The 18,395-nt window shown below is 49.7% G+C and overlaps 1 protein-coding gene across 1 annotated transcript in view; it reads right to left on the bottom strand.

Annotated features, from left to right (window-relative positions):
- Positions 1-18,395, bottom strand: part of Taf4 (TATA-box binding protein associated factor 4) — a 72,834-nt gene that overhangs the window by 9,567 nt on the left and 44,872 nt on the right. Inside the window, exons 2-13 of the mRNA XM_074075055.1 lie at positions 16,814-16,980; positions 15,388-15,507; positions 12,546-12,665; positions 11,673-11,795; positions 8,873-8,962; positions 8,106-8,351; positions 4,988-5,135; positions 4,291-4,405; positions 2,304-2,473; positions 1,838-1,968; positions 878-1,003; positions 119-175 (exon numbers count right to left, since the gene is read on the bottom strand). Coding sequence (XP_073931156.1) covers positions 119-175; positions 878-1,003; positions 1,838-1,968; positions 2,304-2,473; positions 4,291-4,405; positions 4,988-5,135; positions 8,106-8,351; positions 8,873-8,962; positions 11,673-11,795; positions 12,546-12,665; positions 15,388-15,507; positions 16,814-16,980 — 1,613 coding nt within the window. The remainder of the gene's footprint in view (positions 1-118; positions 176-877; positions 1,004-1,837; positions 1,969-2,303; positions 2,474-4,290; positions 4,406-4,987; positions 5,136-8,105; positions 8,352-8,872; positions 8,963-11,672; positions 11,796-12,545; positions 12,666-15,387; positions 15,508-16,813; positions 16,981-18,395) is intronic.

The raw sequence follows: 18,395 nt of genomic DNA on the forward strand, positions 1-18,395 counted from the left end.
TAACCACCCACACCGAGAAATTCCATGCTTTTCCAAACTATTGTCCCTTCTGTCGCTGTCTTGGGTCAATGCAAAACTCAAGTGTGCAGGAAGAGTCCAGGACTAAAAAGATTTTTACCTCTTTTGCCTTCTGCTTCAGCCTTAATTGCTCTGGATCTTCTTGTCTGGATCGCGACTGTTTTTGAAAAGAGAAAACAAAAGTACGATAACGTCTAATGAATATTACTGTATTCATTTTCCAGTAACACCTAAGCCATATGAAAGAACATGTTAAGTCCTTAAGTGCTTATATCTAAAAGATGAAACTTAGAATGCGTATCATGAAGACTACCAATTTGGTACAACATCTCTGACTCAGGAGACAAGAGGTGAGTCAGGACAGGGCCCCCAACAGCTCCTGCCCCTCAGGCAATGGTGGGTAAAGGCTAGTGTTTGGCCATCACCAAACACATGTCCCTCCTGCTTACCAGGATGCTTCTTCGTGGAACTAAGGTCTCTGCCTAACCCTATTACAGTGAAAGAGAGGCAGCACACCTCATTCCGAGTAGTCTACACTGAAGGACAACATGGACCTGGAGCCTGGTGCAGAAAAGGGCTCACTGCACACACACTTGGAACTTGCACGGATGGGGCCCAGGGAAAGTGAGGTGCGGGGACCTTCAGAGTCTCCTCATCTCCAGCTCTCATGCAGCTGAAGTGCACCTAGTGAACAAGGGTTCTCTGTGGCTCCTCTTACAACTGTGCACATCAGCCTCACTTCAAAGCTAGCCTGAAACGCAGCTTTGGTCACTCGGCCACCTGGAATGTCAGGGTGAGCATACAGGAGGTACGAAGGCGTGCCCACAACAAAGGCCCAGAGAGCAATGCCGGCACTTGCCTTTGCAGCCCGCATCAGGATTTCCCTCTCCTGCTCATCTTTCCTCTGCTTTTCAATCTGATCAAGCTGTTCAAAAAATTTGAGCTGAGCCCGGACATCACTTGCCTGCTCGTATCTGTCGTCATCCTACGAAAAAAGTAAAAATACTGTCTGCCATGATTTTGGAAACCCAGCAAGCAAAGTCTCACCTGACAGAGCCAGATATTCTGCACATCAGCTCCCCTCCCTCAGTCCAGACAATTCTACAGAATCAGGGGAGTCTCACATGAGTCACCTTGCAGTTAATGGGAGTTCCCACTTTACACAATTTGACACTTTCTGATAGTTTTTACCTATCAGTTAGAATTTTCTATGGCAACACAGAAGTATTTTCAAAGCAGTGTTTACTCCAAACACTGCTCTGCCCCACACAGCATCTGGCTGTTTGCAGCTCCTTCAGAGCAGCCTTTGTGTGACTTCTAACCTAAAGATGATGAAGGCGGCATTTTCTGCCCTGAAAACCTGCGTCATAAATAGAGGGCTGCAGCCACACTGGGAACTGCAGGTGCTGGGAACTCTGGGATTGAATACGAGCGGAAGACACCGTACTTTTCAAGGCTGACAAGTTCACCTTCCAACAACCCCTTCAGAGCACTCTCCAAAGGTTCCCAGCCCTCCTTCCCGAGCTCAGGTCTACAGAGTGCCTGAGAATGCACGCCATGTAGCTGAGAACACACGGTGTTAGCTAGCACAATGGGGCATTTGGGGCACCTTGCCCTCACCAGGCATGGGCAGGTGACTTCCAGACAGCCCTGAGTGGAAACTAACAGGGCTGGTGGAGTGGCTCAAGTGGTAGAGTGCCTACCTAGCAAGTGTGAGGCACTGAGTTCAAACCCCAGTACCACCAAGAAAAAAAAAAAAGTAAGCTGATTAGAAACTAACAACAGAAAAACATTCTCCTCAGGAAAACGGCCCCATTACCTTGTAAGAGAAGTTTTTCTGTTGAGCTGTCTCGGATATTTTTTCCACAAGATTCTGCAGCCGTTGCTGTGTGGCATGAGACACGTAGCTCACTACATCCGGATGCAATTCCGTTATGCCGTGCTTTTTACCTGCAGGCCAGGCAGAAAAAGAGGGCTGCAGAGTTATTTACACAGCTTTCTTTCCTCCACGTCACTATCTTCTCTTACACAACTGTTACTGCACTGTACAATCAAGGGGCAGCCCATGCAGGCTGGTAGGAGGAAGACAATTAGCAACCCACACTGCCACTACCTGAGAACCACTGCCATCCACCAGTGGGGTCACAACACCTCCAGGCCCATGACAGGGCAAAGAGCATGCTCACCTGCAGCCCACACGCCCAGCGGAGCTGCCACAGAGGACCACATCAAGTCGCTCTGCAAGTCATGGACCACACCAGACCCAATGTAGACACTGAACGCACCTATTTCCAGCATTCTCCTCTGCAAGGGTGCGGGGAGCAGGAAGGTGTCATCTTTACATGACCGAGTCAGTGTCCCCACCAACTCAGAGTTTGTGGCCAGTATTCTCGCACTCTCTTCTGACAGGTTTACCCCAGCCATGGATGCAACATCATTAATGTCATCATCATCCCTGGAGAAAAGAGCAATTCATCAGGAGCAGTGCTGAGGTGGTTCTGACTTGGTGGCAGCAAGTATTCTGGCTACGGAGAAGGCACCTCACTGCCTTGTTTAAAAAACTAACCTATTCTTCTAAAAGAAGAGCTGTGTGGGATCAGAGCGGGACCTGAGTCCAGACATGGCTGTGTGCGGGAGTCCTGACCACAGTCTGTACCATGGCAAGAGAAAGCAAAAGCCAAGAGCATGGTACCATTCCTTTGAGGACTTTGTGCCACCTGAAACCTCCCTTAAAAATTTAAAAATTCACTTCTTTCTTTTTAAAACTATCACAAGCTCTCAGAAGGGGCAGAACACAAAGAACTCTCCTGAGACACACTAACTAACACTTGTCTGTGGTTCCTAGACAAGGGCGCCCTACAGAAGGGCCCATCCACATATGGTCACCTTCCAAGCAAAAGGTCCACATCCCATCACCCAGTGCTTCAGTGTCCACGAAACATCCCTCAGCCTTTCCTTGACTCTGATGCCCTTGGCACTTGTTAGTTTACAGGCCAGCTGTAGAATACCCTCACAACAGGGCATACACAAGCCACACTGCACTCCCCCACCACACACACATGCACATGCGCACACGCACACACACACACATGCACAGACATGGCTCCTCTTTGGTGACCTAGGGCTGATACGCCCTCTGAGCACTGCACTGGATTGGCCTGGAGTCTCCCAGGTTCCTACAGTGTTGGAGGAGTGGGGGAGGGGAGGTTATGAAGTTATACATGTACCCAATCCTCCTGCCAGTCCCAATCCCAAGTCACTCCATGGCTGACTTCTGCCCAGGCCTGGGGCTCCATCCTGCCCGATCATGACCCTCTACTATTTTACACCCCAGCAGGAGGTGTAGGCTGTCCCTAACCTAAGCCCTGCTGCAACATGACCTCAGTTCACCCTGTCCTGTCCTTATCCCACCTTTGAAGTCCGCCTCTTCTCTTGAGAAGTCTGCCCTTGTAACAGCAAACGGCTTTTAGAGGATGAGCTGTGAGCACTGGGAATACCCAGGCTCTTCCGGGGGATAAGGCGTAGGACTCTCACTTCTACTTAGCTCCTGGGCAGGCCTCATACATCTGATTCTAGTCCAAGGCTGCTGGCCCACTGTGCTTACCCTTCTACCACACTTCCAGCTCTTTCCTTCACCATGATAATCCTCGGTGCCCACGAGCCTGGACTTCCTGACTTCTGATCTGTATATGTGCCTCATCTCCCTCCCTACCCACCACCTGAGCAACAAACCTCCCTACCAACTACTGTTCATCCTGCAGGGGACTCTGGCTCCCCTGGGGTTATTGTGGCTCCCCAGCCCCCCACCATCTCCAGGGCTGTAAGAGTCTGAAGTGTCTGCGACAGGGAAGATCCACATGAACCTTCTGCCTACTGCTGGATCATGACAATGGTCACTCCACAGCCCCTAGTGAGCACCTAGCAGTGCAGCACATTCTGAGGGTGAACAAACAGAAAGTGAAGAGCCTGCGTTACAAATGGTGATGAGCAGGATGTGCTGTGCTGTGACACTAGACACAAGTTTCCTAACAGTTCAATGAAAAGTCAGTTGACCTGCTCTTTTTCCTGCAGAAGGCCTGAAGCAAGCCTCCTCAGCTACACCCACAATGGAAAGTAAGCACTCTACAGGTGTGAGGTCAGAATCAGTTACAAGGAAGGGTCGCAAGGCTGCTGGCTGCCAGGCACTCGAGAAGACCTGAGATGGGGTAGAGAGTCACATGCTAGGCTCTTTCCTCCGTGGTCACCCCACAGTGCACAGTGCTCAGTCCTTACCGAAATGAACCTCCCCCAGGCTCCTTGAGCTTGTTTTTCTGTGCAGCAGCTGCTTGTGCTGTGACAGTAGAAAGGGCTTTGGTTCCAGGTAACACGGCAGGTTTCACCACTGGGACTGCAAAACAAAAGACACAAGAAAACCAGGCTGTTACCAAATGCCTGACTTGTTCCAGTATTTCACAAGCCCAAGGGAGAAACTGCAGCCTTCTAACTAGCTACTACAATAAAATTTTCAAAATTTTCAAACCAGTAACTGTGAAAAGTTTAAGTTACATCTCTTAGACATTTATTTTCCTGTATTTCCCCAGACTTTCAGAGCAGGAATGATTGCTGACAAACTCACAGTAAGCTGGGCACAGTGGTATACACATGAGTAGTCCCAGCTACTCAGAAGGCTGGGGCTGGAAGGTTCCTTAAGCCCAGGAGTTCAGGACCAGCCTGGGAAACACAGTAAGACACTGTCTCTCCACTCCCCCCAAAAAGAAAGAAACTTACAGTGGTACTCATGTATAATTTTAAAAGTATCCATGTGTTATTTAAAAATAACATGGTCTCATGTTATAGATGTCACCAATGAATTACATAATTAAAATGGTGAGTTTGTTACATATGCTTTACCACAACGGAAAATAAAATGAAACACAATACCACCCCTCTTGGCAGTCAGCTCTGTGACGAGCCCTGGCCAGGCCCTCACCCGGCTGCAGCTGGTTCAGCTGGATCTGCTGAGGTGTGGTGAGCATGATCCGGTTGTGAGGCTGCCGCAATGCGACCATGGGTGTCTGCGTCAAAGTCACCTGCGGGGGCCGGATCAGAGCTCCAGGCTTTGGGGGCTGCTGGATCACCTAGGGCAGAGCCAGCAGAAAATGTGAGCACACTCCCTGAGGGTGGCAGACCCTGCTCCCAACTACCCTACTCCTGCCATTCAGAAAGCAGGAAAACCCTCTATGCGCCTTGGACCCAGGCCTTTGGAGGGCACTCCACAAGTGGCTTCAACAGGACCAGGACAGGGTAAGACAAGTGGCACCACACCAAAGCACAGAGAGTACGATGGGCACTGCAGGCTTATCCTGCAGAGTGGGAGTGAAACGGCTGGCTGAGCTCAGACCCACGTGCAGCACAGACCTCTCCTACCTGTCAGGGGAGTCACGCTGTTGCCTGGCAGCCACAGGTCAAAAAGTTTTATTCCTACTCTAAGTTTTACTTTTTTTCAGTAGTGGTACTGGGGCTTGAATTTGGGCCTCACATTTTCTAGGCAAGCACTCTACCATTTGAGTGACACCTTCAGCCCTTTTTGTCAAAGTTTATTTTATTCATTCATTCATTTATTCATTTATTTATTTATTTTTATGTAAGAGTATCATGGTTTTCCCTGAGGTGGACCTCAGATCTCAATTCTCCTACTTTCTACCTATGTAGGCCTCCCATATAGCTGGGATCACAGGTGCATGCATATCACCACATCTGGCTTACTGGTTGTGGGTGGGGGGGTCTTACTAATTTTTTTGCCTGGGCTGGCCTCAAACCGTGATCCTCCAATCTCTGCCTCCCAAGTAGCTGAGATTATAGAAGCCCACCTCTTCAAAGTTGTCTATAAGAAGGCTGGATGACTTTTATATCAGAGTACTGTGGAATTCCAAGTCCTGTACTGAACTTGGCCCCACTGCCCTACCTGCTCCCCTCTCACCACCCTGTGAGCTGGGTGTGGGTCAAGAGCCCATGGGACTAAGACCTTGTTCTTCATGGCCTGCCCAGCTCTACTATCCTTCCTGTCACCCCAGGCATATAGCAGCCTCCAAGAGCTGGCAGTACTGCCTATTTCTTCGCTCTGGACTCTGGCAAGGAAATGGGGGAGCCAAGAGACACCCAGATCCATGTCAGAGGTCACACAGGCCAACATGGCCTTGCTGTAAACCTGTGGAGCTGGGGATGTAGCTCAGGAGCAGAATGCTTACTTAGCATGTGTGAAGCCCTGGATTCGGTTCCCAGCTCTGTAGGGAACAAAACAAAACAAAGGTGACTTCATGGGTGCATCCTGAATGAGGCAGGAGATTCACAGGAGATGGGGCAGAAGACTCACACCACACAGATTGTGTTTCAGAAAAACTCAGGTGGAATCTGCCACTAAAGGGTGTGCCATACGTAAATGCAAACCCAATACTGTCCAAAAAAAAAAAAATATGGGGGTGGGAGTAGGGGTGGAGACATGGCTCAAATGGTAGAGCAACTGCCTAGCAAACAAGAGGTGTGCCACATGGACACATCAAGCCTCGAGGATGTGAGGGCAAACTGGTTGTGACATCTGTCAACCTATTGATTGCCAGGGTTGATTCGGCTGATCTGGCTGGCTAGGTGGGTATCCCCTTCCCCCCTCACCACCCTATGTGCATCCCTCCTGAAGGTGTGTTCTCAGTCAATAGAGGAGGACTATTCTTCAGTCAAGGGTATACGAGCAGCTGCACACCCCTGCTAGGACCTCCAAACAAACCCTCAAGAAAAGCCTTGATTCTACACCTTCAGTCCTCAGAGTGCAAGACACGAATCCAATCCATTGGTCTGCCAGATGCACACATGGACACAGTCAAGTACAGGAGTCCCAGGGGCATACACAGCAGTAACTCTGCTGAAAGTCAGGCACGAAAGTACACACCTATAATACCAGCTACACAGGAGGCTGAGATGGGATAACCATGAATTGGAAGACAGAATGGGCTATATAGCAAGGCCTCATCTCAAACACACCAAAAAAAAAAAAAAAAAAAGAAAAGAAAACGTGTGATATAACCATAAACCAGAGGCTTGAACCTCAGACCAAAGAGGAACTAGCAAGTTCTTCAACAGAAGAATTTGGGGAACTGAGCCCCACCGATTGCTGAACTGGACAGTTCCACAGCAATCCCCACCTGACACAGGGAAGCCTAACTTCAAATGTTGACCTTCAGTCCACTTCCTTCCGTCTGCCCCATTCACCATGTTCTCCTATCTACCAACAGACACAAAATAAATGCAAGCTTTGACCAAGCAGATGAGCAAGAAGCCCCTGATGGAGCCTGGCCTCTGGTTAGGCGAGCACCATCATACAATCCACTGGGTAGCCTGCTATGAATGACCAAAATTCCTTTAATATTTTTTTTAATGGTTCTGGGGATGGAACCCAGGGCTCACACTCTACCACTGAGCTGCATCCCAGTCACTCCTTTGTAGGTTTCATGAGCCCACATGGCCTATGCAGGAGCACATTTAGAACATAACTTGTGGGAAGGGGGGAGAAATGACCCAAACATTGTATGCACATATGAATAAAATTTAAAAAAATAAAAAGAAAAAAAATTTAAAAGAAAAAAAACGTAACTTGTGGCAAAGGTGTCCTGCCTTTAGCAGAAGACGACCACCTGGAGATGATGAAGTCAAGAAAGCCAGGCCCATCTGTGGTCAGATGAGCTACCTGTCAGCAGGCTGCAGCTTTGCCCTGAACATCGTCCAGGCCACACATGGAGCCCAACCAATCTACCCTAGCAGGTCCAAGGCCAAGGGTTCTTGCTTTTGGGCATCCCTCTTAATTTGAAAAGCTCACCAAAAGACACTTAGACCAGGTCTGCCTGAGGGCCAAGAGGCTCACTTCCTTCTACTGAGAAATGAAACACTAAACCTCAGGGACTTGACCACTAATTCACGTTTCAGCTTTAAGACAACAACAAAGCTTCTTCCCAATTGGCACTTCCCAGCTTGCTCTGGAATGGCCTTGAGCTGTGGCCGTGATTTAAGCAGTACTGTGGGGCTGGCAGGAGCACCGCACAAGGCTGGCGCCTTCATACCAGTGGTGTGGGTGGCGCCTGCTTGCCAACGCCAACCTGTGTGGGCTGCGTGAGGCTGATGACAGGGGGCTGGAGGGCACTGGTCACCGAGGCGGCTGTCTTCCCGGCCGTGCGCTGCACTGAGCTGCTCAGCACCACAGCCGTGAGTGCGGTGGTGGCCTGTGAGGCAGGCGGCTGCTGCTGCTGGCTCTGCTGGATGAAGGCCGCGGAGTCAGGAGTCAGCTGTCTCAAGGCGGGTAAGCTCCTCTGGGGACAGAGATAAATGGGATCAGGGGCAGCTCAAGGGCTAGTTCTCCTTTCTTAAAAATTCAAAAGCATAAATTTCTAGGAAAAGACCTCCAACTAAACATGCCTTCTGAAAGCATCTGTGGATGTCAGGTGCCAACACCCACCTGTCACAAACCCATCCCATTAACACCAAACAGGTCTGTTTTAATAAGAATCGGCTAAAATTAGTTTAACAAATAACAACAACAAAAAAAAACAGCATTTTTTTTTTTAAGTCTTAAAAATGCTTGTGCTAAGAGATGCAGGAGCCTAAGAGCAATGATTGTCTTAGAGAAACAATTTGACACTGCTGGAGGCCCCAGTCCTACTCAGGGAATCACCCTCACCCCAGAGCAAGGACCCCTCGAGTTCAGCAGAACTGCAAGGCCAGTCAAGGAGCTTCACAGAGAAGCCCCATGTAAACAAGAAACCTGACACACCATCTGGCATCACCACTGAACCCTACTGCCGCTGCCTGCAATGCTATGACCACCACTCACCTTCAGGAAAGGCACAAGGTAAGGTTGAGGTGAAGAATTAAGTTCTCGGTATAACCTGCTAGTGAAATCTTCTGCTTCGATTTTTCCATCCTTAAAAATAAAATCCACATGGACATTCTGCAGTGAGTACAATTTCATACAGCGTCTTAAGTCAGCTTCACTCTGGTCTGGGTGTCCTGACAGAGCAGAGGAAAGTTAGTGTGCAGCCACAATGCAACAGATGAAGATACCGAGGAGCACATGTGATGGGCATCGACCTGGACACTACTGCACAGCAGCTGGTGACCAGCCTCAGGTGTCCAGGCTACTTGTCTACATCTTGACCCTTCTGGCAAGTTTCTTCCCACAATGCGTATTGCTCAAGGCTCACCAGGCACCTACTTGATGCTGGGCATTGTGCTAAGAGATGCAGGAGCCTAAGAGTAAATTAAGTTCACTGTCAAAGTCAGTGCTGAGCCTAGTGCCAGTGGCTCACGCCTGTAATCCTGCTACTCAGGAGGCAGAGAACAGTTTGAAGCCAGCCCAGGCATACAGTTCGTGAGACACTACCTCGAAAATAGCCAACACATAAAAAGGGCTGGCAGAGTGGCTCAAGTGGCAGAACGCCTGCCTAGCAAGAGTGAGAGGTTCTCAGCTCAAACTCCAGTACCACCAAAAAGAAAAAAAAAGTACTGAGAACATGGTGTAACAAAGCTAGCAACGGCTCAGGGAAGGAGTTGAGCACCTGTCAGCAGGGACTGGCATCCATCCATGTTTACACCTGCAAGAGCCCAGAAGTGAGAGAGGCACAAGTCTGTTTTAGAAACTTAAGGAATCTAGTATGAAGACTGAGAAGTCCAGTGAGATGTCTCAGGCAGGAGTCCCCAAGCACCTTTTTGCTACACTATGGCTTTTGGATGGACGAGGTCCTGAGGAGTGGACAGAGGCCTGGCCATGCTGCTATATAGAAGGACTTAGAGACACTGGCCACTGCAGACTGCTGCAGCATCTGCCCAAGGATGGTAGGGCCTAGACTACAAGGCAGCACTGGGCAGAGCAAAGGGCTTGTGTGGGGTCAGATACCACCACTGGACAGAGATTCCTGGAAGAGGAACCAGGATCTGCTAGGGCACCATGAGGAGTGGCCAGTGGACCCTGCAGAGGGCACAGCCAGGCAGGCCTCAGCAGCTCCAAGGTAAGGAATGCAGGTCCAGTCAGGGCGGCCGATCCCTGCTAGTATCACAATGGGGAGAGAATGACCCTTACTCAAGGTCATTGACTATGGACAACCAAGCCCAATCCTGAGTGATGCGGAGGTCACAAGGGGTGGCCAGTTCATCCAGGGTTGCAAAGAGGTCACGTAAGAAAAGATCAGAGGAGAGCTGGAGAAGCGGCTCAAACAGCAGAGCACCCGCCTAGCAAACGTGAGGCCCTGAGTTTGAACTCCAGTACTGCCAGAAGAAAAAGAAAAAGGGGCCTCGGAGGCCCTGGTGAGGGTGCAGCACTTTTTGAGTGGCTGCTGGACTCAGCTGAGGAGTGAAGAGGAGAAATAGCAGGGGAGCAGGGGGCTGGTTGTGCTGGGCAGTGCAGGCTGCCCCGTGTCATCCACACACATTTCTGAGGGAAGAGGCTCACAAGTCCAGCCCTGGGCTCGTGAGCTGGCTCAACAAACTCTACGAGCAGAAAGACAGAAAACACACCACTCGTGAAAGCCCAGGAGATGCTCAGTAACCAGTTTCCTTAAGAAAGACATGGAAAGAAAAGAAAAAAAGAACTTGGCGGGGGGTGGGGGGTGAGGGTTAGAAAGAACAGTTAACTTCAATCCATGGACCCAGCTTGACTTGAGCAAGATGCCAAAATAAAACATTATGGGACAGCTGGGGAACAGAAGCACAGGCAGGTGACAAAGGCCACAAAGGACTCAAGCCTTGCAGATATGCTCCTAAGAAGCAGTGGCACCCACCAAAGTCCCACTGTGAACCGTTTGAAGTGTGTTTGGCGGGGAAGGGGAGGGGAACAGCTCATCATGAACTAGAATTGCTGTCACTGGGTGGGGGCACAGTGTTCAGTATACTAGGCTTTATACTTCATGTTTTAAACTCTGCATTTAAAAATAGGTAAAACAGGGTCAGGTGTGGTGGCTCATGCCTATAATCCCAGTTACTTGGGAGGTGGAGATGGAACAGATCAAGTTAAAGGCCAGACTAAGCAAAAAGTTAATGAGACCCCTCTTCTCAACCAATAAGTTGGGTGTGGTGCCATGTGCCTGTAATCCCAGGTAAACAGAAGGCATAGGTAGGAGAATCTCGGTCAGAGGTCAGCCAGAGGCAAAAACATGAGATCCTATCCAAAAAATAACTACAGCAGAAAAGTGCTGGGGGCATAGCTCAAGTACAGTGCCTGCGTACTAGTCAATGGGGTGTTTAAAAAGAAAAAACACAGGTGAAATAGGAAGAGTGAGAAGGCTGACATCTTAAGAAAAACTGTCCCTCATACTCATGCGCTAGGCATCCTGTGACACTCAAGCAACAGCCAGCCAACTGCTACTGAGGAGGCGGCTCCACAAGCTCCCTTTCTGGGGCTGGCAAGCTCTCCTGTGTGCAGCGTCAGTGCAGTGAGAACTGTGAGGACGAAGGCCCTGCACACAGCAAGCCAGGCCAGGTCTCCAGACCACTCCAACACAGGAAGGAGGATCAAGGAGTCACCCGCCTCTGCCAAGACCTCATGTGGGGCTCCAGCCTGCTGACAAAGGCGTCTGTCCCTGGTGCAGCAGAGAGTTCCAGCTGCTGTTGGGCAAAGGGAATTTCATGAAGACTCTTACCAGTAGGTTTTGTACTAGCTCTTTCACATTAGCTGCTGTCTCTGTAGACTGTTTACCAGATGAGGCCAGTTTTATCAACGTAGACAGAAAATTTTTACATTTCTTCACATTTTCCATAGTTTCCTAGATTAAAATAAAAAGATGTAAGTGAAAAAGTCACAAAAGGTTAAACTGAAATGTGCACAGGTCTAAAACACATGTCAACTTCATCTCTACAATTCTTTCAGGAAAACATGCTAGCTCTCTCCTGAGCTGCTCAAAAGGGTGGACAGACCACATTCCCCAAGTCTGCGTCCCCAAGCCCAGCAATTCCCCTTGCAGGAATGCAGCTAAGGGAATGACCACAGATATGAAAAGACGAGTCTAAAAGATGCTCACACAACACTACACATCGTGAAGAGGAACTACACCTAGATCACAACAGAATTTCTAAAAGTGATGAAATGTGAAGAAGATATCACAAAGCATGAGCCCGGCTTGTCTGAAGACGTAAAGGCATAAAGGAAAAGCAGTCAAGTTTCTACACAGACAGGCTGCGCAAGCTCAGCAGCACACAGGACTTCCGTGGACGCCCAAGATCTGCTGCCTCAAGCAGGGGGATTAGGGCCCTTTCTTGCTGCCTCTTGGAGGCTCCTGCCCTCATATCCTGCCTCATAGTGGGGATGGCAAAGCCCAAACTCTCACACATCAGAGGCTACAGGGCCCCTCTGGGCTGATGGGAATGAGACATGTGCACTCCAAATTGTTCTCAAGTCCCTTTGCACATCAGATACCAGTCTGGGACAGAAGATGACCCAGGGACATGTCAAAGCTATTTTCTATCAAGCAATGGGTCCAGCTGTCCCTGAAGGAACTAAGAGAAGTGGTTCTTACCGTGGCAGCTGTGGAGGTGGTGGTGGCCCCTGGGACCGTTCGCTGAGGTGTTCCTGTTTGAACAGCTGTAGCTGTTCCAAGTGAAGCTGTCTGGGCAGAGCCACCCAAAACAAGCTGAGGCTAAGAGAGAGCAAAACACAAAGTGAATGTACCTCAAGCCGACATTGAGACATGGGCCTCAACTTCAGTGAAAAAAAAAAGACTTTCTAAAGAGGGAGGGAAGCCCAAACTGCTAAGGCCCCAACCAGCTCTGAAAGAGCCAAGATATACCCTGGAGCCATTCAAAATGGCTGGTCACCTATAACAGACCTGCACACTGAGGACCAACGTCCAAAGCACCTGCATTAAAAACTGACAAGAATCCAGTTTTATTAATCGGGTGCTGGTAGCTCACTGCTATAATACTAACTACGTGGGAGGATGGGGTTGGGAGGTACAGCGGTACAAGGTCAGCCTGGGCTAACAGTTCTTGAGACCCCCCCATCTCCAAAATCACCAGAGCAAAACGGATTAAATGGCGTGGCTCAAACATAGAGCACCTGGTTTGCAAGTGTGAAGCAGAGTTCAAAGCCTGTCCAATCAAAAAAAGAAGAAGAATGTAACCAATCACTATAAAGAACCCATGCTCCTGAAGCTGCCAGCTAACACATGTCACTCAGTGACAGGAGCAAACTCACCCAGTAACTAGGCCAGCCCACATCTTTCAGAAATTAAAACAAGGAAAGAGCTGTCCTGAACACTCCTCAACTCCATGACCAGCTACCAGGATGACCATGGCCTACAGGTACACAGTCCCTCTTGTGAGGCCACACAAGATGCAGAATTCTGCCTCACCACCACCACCACCTTCCTTAGTTCTCCCAAAATGAGTAGTGTCAAGATGCCTCTGTAAGAACAGGTGTAGGAAATGGATACTGGGCTTTCAGTGTCACACTGTTCTGGGGAGTTGCTGCTTGGCCAAACAAAAGGACATTTGCTAAGCAAATGGGCAGATTTCACACAACTCGAGAAACTTAAGCTACTGACCTTCAGTCAAATTCCTAAGATTTCTACTTTACATGAATAATCACAGGCAAATATTTGTTGATTTTTCAGGTAGTGATTTTCCAATTTACAAATCTGTCAACTTTTCCCCCTCCAATTTTTAACCTCTGCTATTTCCAACTTTTGAAGATAGGGGGCAGTGTGACCCCCAAGTGCAACTCCCAAGCAAGTGCAGAGCTCTGGCTCAGGCAGCCCCTGGAATGCTCTGGTCACTAATATGAGGGAAGCGGCCATGAACTGACCCAATTCCAGGACTCTAGGGTCTCCCAAAGTTACATGGATTCAGAGTAAGTGATGAGCTCCTCCTCCATAACAGAACAAGAAGCATGCTACTGGAAACCACCACATAAAGCTTCAAGTAAAGAAAATGTGAAAACAAACCGAATGGCTGCCTCAGGGAGACAGCAGCAACCAAGTGTGTACAGGATCCTTCTGACCTGGACGGTTTCTTTCACTTCAAAAGTTATTTCTCAGCTGACTGCTACAAACCCTAGGAACGCGCCTTTCTCCTAGATGGTGTTGTATTTGTGCCCATCCTTTCAATAAATTTGTTTTCACTAAATCTGACACACAAACTTCACTAAAAGCTTCACTACCTTCTCAGAAAACAGCTATATTTGAAAAGCATCAATAGTGGAAAAGTTCATTTCAGGAATCCCACCCCCTCCAAAGTCTCCTGGACTCCTGCTCCTGGCGTGCACAAGACTTCTTCACTGGCTCTCAGCTACCTGGGATAGTACTGCTCTTCTACCTGCTTTCACTCCCTGCAGCCACCAAAGGAAATGTTCCAGTGAGTGAGAAGAGAGCATAAATGTGGGGTTGCCCTGGAACAATTCCCCCACCACACACCCTCAGGGTTGCAATGGGAATGAAAAGCAGCACCCACCCACAGCACTGCAGTGAGGATCACAGTAAGTAGACACTGCACCAGAGCCCAGTACAGCAGGTACTTCATCACAGGGATCAAGGCTACAGAGACCTCCAACTGTATGAATGCTCAGAAACATGAGCCGAGGAAAAGCCTTTGACAACTATGTTGCTTCTAGCTGCCCCTACATGACTGCCCAGAAAGGGCTGTTTCCCTAACCAGTTGGGTCTGCCTGGCCACACGTGTCTTCCTAACTAGGTTGCTTCCCCGCCACCATGAAGCTCTCTCTGTGTCCCTGCTATAACAGAGGAGCCAGCTGAGCCAGCCTACAAGCCCTCTCCAGAGCTTCACAGACTAGAGGCTGAGCTTCAGGAGCATCCACACATGCCAGGAGAGCTTGGCACCTACACTATTTTAAAAATAAAACCACCAAGGTTGTGCTCAACATTTCTAGAACCATGCTGCACTCCTGGCTAAGGACATAGGCCACGGGAAGGCAGTAGAAGAATGGAAGACCAGACTCAGAACCTCTCTGTAGAGCCTCCTTCAGCTCACCTGCAAGTACCTCATCAGGCAGAGGAGAACACCAGGGGCTACTTCAGTGAGCAGGCGTGGTGAGAACTGAGCCACTGCTGGAAACAGCGAGAACGCTGTCCAGAACGTGATGCTCGTCAAGCATGCATAAGGCCAGCCACACAGACAGAACTCTCCACACCACAGACTGCCTGCTTCAGAGATGCCCTATGGTCAATATTTTTTAAGATGATATATTTAATTATATTTCTGGCATCATGGGAAGCTTTTAAAGTGCTGTTGGCGTTAAAGAAAAAGAAGTCCTGGTCTGCCCTGAGTCACCAGAGTTAAAACCACTTCCTTCAGGGAGAGCCTGGCCAGCCCTGCAGCCCCTCAGCTGCTGGCACTGCCTCTTACCTGAACCCCGGGGGAGCGCTGCAGGGTTGTAGTGGGCTGTACCGTCGTCTGGGCCTGAGACACTTGCTTAATTATGGTAGTTGGGGTCACCTGACGCGCAATAATAGGTGTCCCAGGAGCCTGAAAAGTAAGTTAGGGTTAAGGTTAGTCAGGGAACACAAGCTACAGTGTCACTCGCACCCATGGAGTACAGAAATGAATCCTTAAATGTGTAACTATAGCCCTCAGTGGGCCCACGGCTTACTCACAACTCTCTGGGATGCCACCTAAGTCTAAGTGTATGAATCAAAGTACTTTCACAGACTGTCCTAAAAGTACCATTAGACTTCCTCCACAGGTCTACAAAATACAAGCAAATGTGGGGGAAACTAGCTATTGCACTTCTGTCTTGGGTGCAGTCAATCTGCCCTAAAGGAGTCAAAACACCCTGGGGTCCTGGTCACAGGCTGCAGAAGAGGTCAGGAGCAGACCAGGAGAGCAGGACGCCTAAGTCTCAAAGTGGCTAAAGGGGAGTTGTATGAGAAGACTGACAATAGAAATGGGACAGTCAAGATGGTGACAACACAGCCCATTGCATGGCTATCCTACAAACACTGCCCATGTGCTTCCTACTTGGGCCAGGGGGACAGAACTCTCAGACCTTCAGGCTGCTGTTCTTCACTATTTCAGATGGGAGGCTTCTGTCTGCCTCTAGCACATATACACCCATATAAAGATAGAGGTGCAACTCCAGGAGCCCAGCCTCAGGAACCCTCCCTTCCGCAGACAACCTGTGGCCAGACTGCAACCAACTTGGAACAGTGCCTGTGAAAGTACAGCTACATGGTGTGGAAAAGGAGGGCAATAGTGCTGGACAGGGAATGGTGCACACTGGGAACAAGGAAGCACTCAACATGAGTCCACCTTCCCCATGAGCTCAGGGACAGCATTAAATGTGGGACAGACAGGACAGCCTGCGACTTTCCCATGATGCCTGACAACAGCAGCTGACACTTGCCTGGCCTTCGCTCTGCTCACTGCTCTCAGCACTTCAAACGTGGTTCAGTCCTCATGACAGTCTCGTGAACTATGTACTAGCGTGAGCTGCACTTTGCAGAGGAGGAAACTGAGTCATGGAAGGTAAGCCACAAAGGCCAGGGTCCATCCAGGGCAGCTAACTTCGAGCACCGGTTCTAACCCCACTCAGCCAGGATGCCAAGTACTGTCTGCAGGAGCCGGCTCCTCCAAGCGCTATGGTCCCTGCTGGGGGGTAAGCCAGAGACCAGCGCCATCCCAGGTCCTGCCTGCTGATGGTTGGGAAGACATCTGCGCCTGAGTGCCCACTCACACAGTGCATGAGGGTTGGGAACAGTGCATGAGCCAGGCTGAGCGTCCGCCTCCCATTCCCCCACTCCCCACCCCCGCCCCAGCACCCATTTGCACTCACCTGTACAGTGGAAATCTGGACAGGAGGGGCACTTGTGGGGGTGGCAGGGCGTGGCGCCATGGTGCTCTGAGGCTGAGCTTGGGCATGGGCCTGAGCCTGCATCTGGGCTAGGGCCTGCTGAGGGATCATTAACAGCTGCCCATTCTCGCTCCGCACGAGGACCATTCCTGGGGCACAAAGGAGATCTGGTATCAGAAAATGCTCCCCACCCTAGAGTGAGGAAGGCCCTAGCCAGAGGGCTGCAACCATGGAAGGATACATGGGTTAGGTCATAGAGCACACCAACTCACAGGGAAAGAGCAGAGATCTGGGAAGAGGGAAGACCCTGTGACTCTGAAGGCCGTGGAGCCTCCTCTCCTAAGCAGGCAGCAAAGCAGAGCAAGGCATCATGACCACAGCCTCCCCTGGCACTCGTGTCACCCAGTTTACAGACCTGGAAGCCTGTGCAAGCACACAGCCCCACAGCCACACACTCCACTGCCAGGCTGCCACCTGCCCACTCCACTGCTGTCCTGAGCTTGCCAAGTTCACAGAGCAGCAGGTATCCCTCTGCACCTGGGCCTCTCTGCTACTGCTGTGAGCCTACACTCTCCAGGCGGCATGCTGCCCAGCCATCACACTCATCTGTTGAAGGCACTGAAACCCAATGCCATGCCAGGGCCCTGCCTCTGCCTGCAGACACAACCACCTCTATAGGTCATACACAAAGCTTCCCCAGACTAGGGCCCAGGATGTCCATGCCAAACAGAAGAACGTGAGACCCACTGCTCTTCATAAGAACACTCCTTAAGGAGGCATGGGGCAGTGGTATTCCATAGGTGACCAGGCCACCCACAACACACAGGCACTGCCTGGCAGCAACTGGCATAGAAGAACCACTTGCCCTTCAATGTTCTTAAGCTAAATTTTAGGAAAACAAATCCTATCAGTCAGGTTTGGTATGAATTTTGGCTTCATAAACTAGCAACCCACTATATCATAAATTCCATTAGAAACAGTGATAAAACTGTCTGGTTTTTAAATTTCCCACAATAGATCAGCGCTGAAGCTGCACGAGGGCTACAGACATCCTCAGCAGATGGCCCAGCCCCATCACACAGCCCCACTAGAAAACAAAACAGTTGTGGAAGGAGGATGGCCACCTGGGAGCCTCCACAGCCTCACCTTCCTCCCCCTCAGGGTGAAGTGACAATGACAGACCCAGCTGGAAGAGAAGCAAGGCCAGAAAGTCCTATGGGTCTTCACACCAAGAAAACCCTTGGCTTTGGGGGAGCAAGATTTGGAGCAAGCCGAGGAGTTCTAAAAGAGTCTCTGACACTATCAGAACCTGGGATCTTTAAAAGCCCTATGAAAAAAATAACAGAAATAACATGGTGCCTGTGGCTTAAATCCCAACATAGAATCTGTTAGTAAGACCATTCATGAATAGACTTTAATTGGACTGGAGGTATGGCACAAGTGATAGAGCACCTGCTTTGCAAAGCCCTGAGTTCAAACCCCAGTCTCCCTAAAAGACAAAATAAATGAATAGATTTTAATTATCAGAAGCCTTTCTCCTTAAAAAACAAAAATTACATCCATG

The sequence above is a fragment of the Castor canadensis genome, chromosome 5 (assembly GCF_047511655.1).
Source record: "Castor canadensis chromosome 5, mCasCan1.hap1v2, whole genome shotgun sequence".
NCBI classification, from domain to species: domain Eukaryota; kingdom Metazoa; phylum Chordata; class Mammalia; order Rodentia; family Castoridae; genus Castor; species Castor canadensis.